The sequence below is a fragment of the Meleagris gallopavo genome, chromosome 6, assembly GCF_000146605.3.
Source record: "Meleagris gallopavo isolate NT-WF06-2002-E0010 breed Aviagen turkey brand Nicholas breeding stock chromosome 6, Turkey_5.1, whole genome shotgun sequence".
Lineage (NCBI taxonomy): Eukaryota > Metazoa > Chordata > Aves > Galliformes > Phasianidae > Meleagris > Meleagris gallopavo.
In genome coordinates, this window is record NC_015016.2 from 48,407,364 (window position 1) to 48,411,668 (window position 4,305).

Genomic DNA, 4,305 nt, shown 5'->3' on the forward strand with positions numbered 1-4,305 from the left:
GAAGTAATAAGAGTGTGGGATAACTGACAGTATAATCTCATTGCAAATGAGATTACACTCTGTCCTGGGCCCTTCAAAAGCCTTACTTCTGCCAGAGACAACAGTACACTATAATAGAAATCATTCAACTGAAGATTTGATCATCCTGTCCTGCAGAGTAGCCCATACATGAAACAAGTCCTGGCTACAGTAAACAATCACCCTTCAAAAAAGTCTGGAATCCCAAGAGGTCCTTGTGAATTATGAGGAAATCCACTGCTTCCTCCTTTAAGTTGGGTTAAGGGCTCTGATGACTGAAAGATGAGCGTGTGTGATACTGATCTGAATGGCAGCAATCCTTTCTCAGAACCATTATGCACAGTTGTAACTATAAAGGTGCAGCTTCTCTTTTTACATTCATATATTTTACTTTTGGATATCTCTGCTGGTTGATTGCTTAATGGCAGAACTTAACGCTAAGATCATACTGATAAAAATCTTTCCAAATGATCTCCAGGAATGCCTTGACAATCCTAAGCTCTGCACAATTGCGTAAAGACCCCCTGTAACCTCACACACACACCCTCCAGATATGCAGAGAAAAACTGCTGAGCCAAGCACTTCTGGTTCTAAGGTACCTTTGTATGCCAGATATCTGGCTAAAATTATGCAGATTTTAATATGAGAAATGGCAATGACTCACAAATCGATTCCTTGTTTATTTTTCACACTATGTGGGGATAACTCTTCTTATGTACTTATTCTGCAGAAATCCCAGAACAGTTTTGTAGCCTGTGAAATATTGCTCATGTGTTTTAATCCTCTGGAATGCGTCATTGCAAAACATCATCATAATACATAGATGTTGCTTTATGTTGAACACACAGGTTAGGAAAACACCGCCACCCTGAAGCACTACACCTCATTCTCAAGCCCTGCTAGCAGCCCTGTAGAGGTCGGCAGCATGCAATTAACTTGTTTTCAGCAAGTGCACTTCATAATCCAATAGTGCTGCTCTATTTACACAATATGAGTCACCAAATTATCTACTTCTAAAAGAAAGGGGTGAGAATATGAGCCTTCATCATTATTCCTCATACAAGGATTTATCTTAAACAGACGTGTGTAGAATTATCAACCATGGTAAATATAAGACATTTAAACTGAGATCATCTGAATATAGGGAACTCACATTGACTCTGAGATATGACCTATGCATCTTTCCTAAAATAGCAAGCAGCTGAGGGTAAAGAATGTAAAGTGATAAGCAAGAAATAGGCTGATCCAGCAGCCCAGGGCGGTAGCACCCATATTTTGTCATGGCATTACAACCAGTCATGAGAGTTCATGCATTTCTCTTGCTATAAGGCTCTTCTGTGATCCTGCACTTGTGTATTCAGCATCGTTGCCTGATTAAAAAATGGCAGACCACATAGAAGGTGGAAGTGACAGGAGAGGGCTAGGAAATCAGCAATCGTGCCATATACATTAATTGCTAAGGCACAATTCTGGACATTCAAAGGCACCACTGGTGCTTCATTCCCTCACACAACAGTTTCCAGACATATTTGGGTTCTTCAGCCAGCATGCAACTATCAATGAATGTCTGAGAAAGGGGAGCAGGACAACAGGCTGCCTGCAAAACAAAAGAGACTAGGGGAAATAGAGTGCTATGGCTGAGTCCCAGCAGGGGATCATCCATCTCTCCGTTCCTGTGGCACTGTGACAGGCTTGCTGTCTGTCCTCCATGGCAACAACCCTTGCTCTACATTGGTGAGTTTCACCAGCCTTCTGCAGGACAGAAGGTTGGACATCTAGTAGTCACTGGGGAGTGAATGTGAGTGCAGCAGCACAGCCAGCCCAGTTCATGTTTTCATACAGAGGGTGGTGAGGCACTGGAACAGATTGTCCAAGGAGGTTGTGGATGCCCCATCCCTGCAGGCAGTCAAGGCCAGGCTGGATGTGGCTCTGGGCAGCCTGGTCTGCTGGTTGGTGACCCTGCATATAGCAGGGGGTTGGAACTAGATGAACATTGTGGTCCCTTTCAACCCAGGCCATTCTATAGTTCTATGGGAGATCCACTGCTCTAAACAAGGTGCATGTGCGCTCACGGACATGCAGAAGCATTCATTATATTTGGCAATGTGAAGAAATACACAACTTGAATTCAAGGTTGGCGCATATTATGTTTATGATGATGAGACATTAGCATAAGCTCATCTACCAAATACTGCGAGCAGCAAGAAAAACAAAATAATTGTTGCACTTGTGTCAAAATGATGTTACTGTTTGCGATAACAACGAAATGCTTGACTCCTGCTGGCACCCTTGTCATTAAAAAGGATTTATTCTTGCGATGTCCAAATCTGTTGAGGCTGTGAAGGACAGCTTGAGAACAGCTTTTCATCCGCTGCTCGCGCTCCCTCATGGCGCGAGCCTGCAGCCTCCCCGTCCCGCCTCTTTGCGGAAACTGTAAGCCCGTGCCCGTACTCAATATGGCTGCCAGCCTCCAATGACTTAGACGGGCTTTGAAGTCACGGAGCTGCTGATTAAGGTGGCGGTTTTTTACGGGCTGCGGAGCTCGCCCTCGACCGAAATGAGGGTTTTCTCCCCTATTGCTTCCGACGGCAGTGAAGCTGGCGTGCCCTCAGTCAAGATGGCGGCCCCCTGAGAGCGGAGGAGCGCCGCGACTCGGCGGGCGCGGTGAGGGCTGAGGGCGGCGGGGTCTCAATTGGGACCGGCTGGGGGGGGATTCCGCCTGCCGTCAGGTCGGAAGAGGGCTGGATCTTCTCAGTCCTGCAGCCTGTGGGGAGCCGGTGGTTTAAGGAAATGTAACATCCGGTAGCGAGCGAGCTGTCTTGTTGAGTATTTTGAAAAACAGTAATTTCTCAAGCCTGAAGTGCTGCTGTAAAGTTGTGACTACTTGGATGTTTTCACCACTCTTTGGACGTTGGAAGGGATAAGCTGGTAAAGCAGTTAATTCACATTAGTGATCTCTGTATTTAAGAACTGCAGTTCTCAGACCAGCTGTTTAACTGCTTTAATACATTCCCAAAGGCTCTATGAAATGTTACCAGAAATTCTGAAAGCTTTGGTTAAGGTAAAAATTGGATATGGTGAGCCCAAAAGTGTGATTTCCTCTCACTTTCTCTGTTTTAAGACATAATGGCAAGAAACACCATTTTGTGGGTTGTAAAAATATCCACCAATTAGTTGTGATTGGTTTTCTCAGTGCAAAAGATGAAATAATCACATTATTTATTCCTCTTTTTACATCAGAACTAACTAATTATACAAAAAAAATTATACAGAAAATAAAGCAGTAGTTTTTTATTTAAGATCTATAAGACTATGTTAAGCATCTGGCAAAGCTGGGAAACTGAAAATCAAAGGTGAAAGTCATCATCAGTTATCGAGGTCAGAATATTGCAGGCAATTAGATGCACACATAATTTAACACACTCTTAAAAGCTGTATGCCTGCTATCAAAATTTTATAGCTCTGCATAACGTTGTTTCTGTCTGCTGTTCATGTAACTAGCAACATTTAGAAATGCTAGTTTGGTGTGCATGTTTGTTAGAAGAAGGGAAGAAATTAGTCTTAAATTGTCCTTGTAAATCACACACGGTGCTTTACCAGTGATAATTTCTGTCTCCTTTGACAGATATGCTCCAGTGGTAAATGGCATCCAGTTTACATGTGGAAACAAACGTACCGGTTGAATAATCACCTCTTCAGAACTCATGTTTTTTACTTTTATTTCTAATCTGATGCTTAGCTGGGAGACTTCTGAGAGTTTCTCAGTATTTGCTTTACACCATAAACAAAAGTTAAGTGTCATCACTGCTGCTATGTCCTGGGTACAAGTCGTAGCCAGTCGATCCAATGAGGACATATTTGATGAAGATGCAGACGAGATGTATCCAGTACAGAAAGAATGGAATAGCACCATGAAAAAAAGATTGAAGGTATTTCTATAAGCATGATTTTTACAGTCTTTTTAAGTATTTTAGATTTATCAATAACATATCTTGCTATACATGTGGCTGAATTAAATGGGAAAACTAAGAAGGGCTGTACAAAAGTTATTGTGGCTTGGTTTCTTCTGAATGTTAAGAAAATTTAGCAGGGAGTTAGTATCTTAGTAGCCTGTCAGGACACAGTAATGTTATACCAGAAGAGACATTGACTCCCTCTACACAACCATGTGATTTCTAAAAGGCAGTGTTAAATTCTCATGTAACCCATTTGCTTCATACTTGTAGGTTAATCAGTGCTAACAGAGAATACAGGATATTTGTTGGTGGGTTGTTTTGTTTGTTTTTT

At 42.4% G+C, this 4,305-nt stretch overlaps 1 protein-coding gene across 2 annotated transcripts in view; it reads left to right on the top strand.

The window, feature by feature from the left end:
* Window positions 1-2,454: 2,454 nt before the first annotated feature.
* The window catches only part of YAE1 (YAE1 maturation factor of ABCE1), a 7,736-nt gene continuing 5,885 nt past the window's right edge, over window positions 2,455-4,305 (top strand). Inside the window, exons 1-2 of one of the 2 annotated variants that reach the window (XM_003207324.4) lie at window positions 2,455-2,682; window positions 3,644-3,947. In XM_003207324.4, the coding sequence (XP_003207372.1) occupies window positions 3,723-3,947 (225 nt within the window). In that variant the 5' untranslated portion in view covers window positions 2,455-2,682; window positions 3,644-3,722. Of the gene's footprint in view, window positions 2,683-2,743; window positions 2,947-3,643; window positions 3,948-4,305 lie in introns of those variants that run through there. The other variant, XM_019616692.2, reaches the window with a different exon arrangement.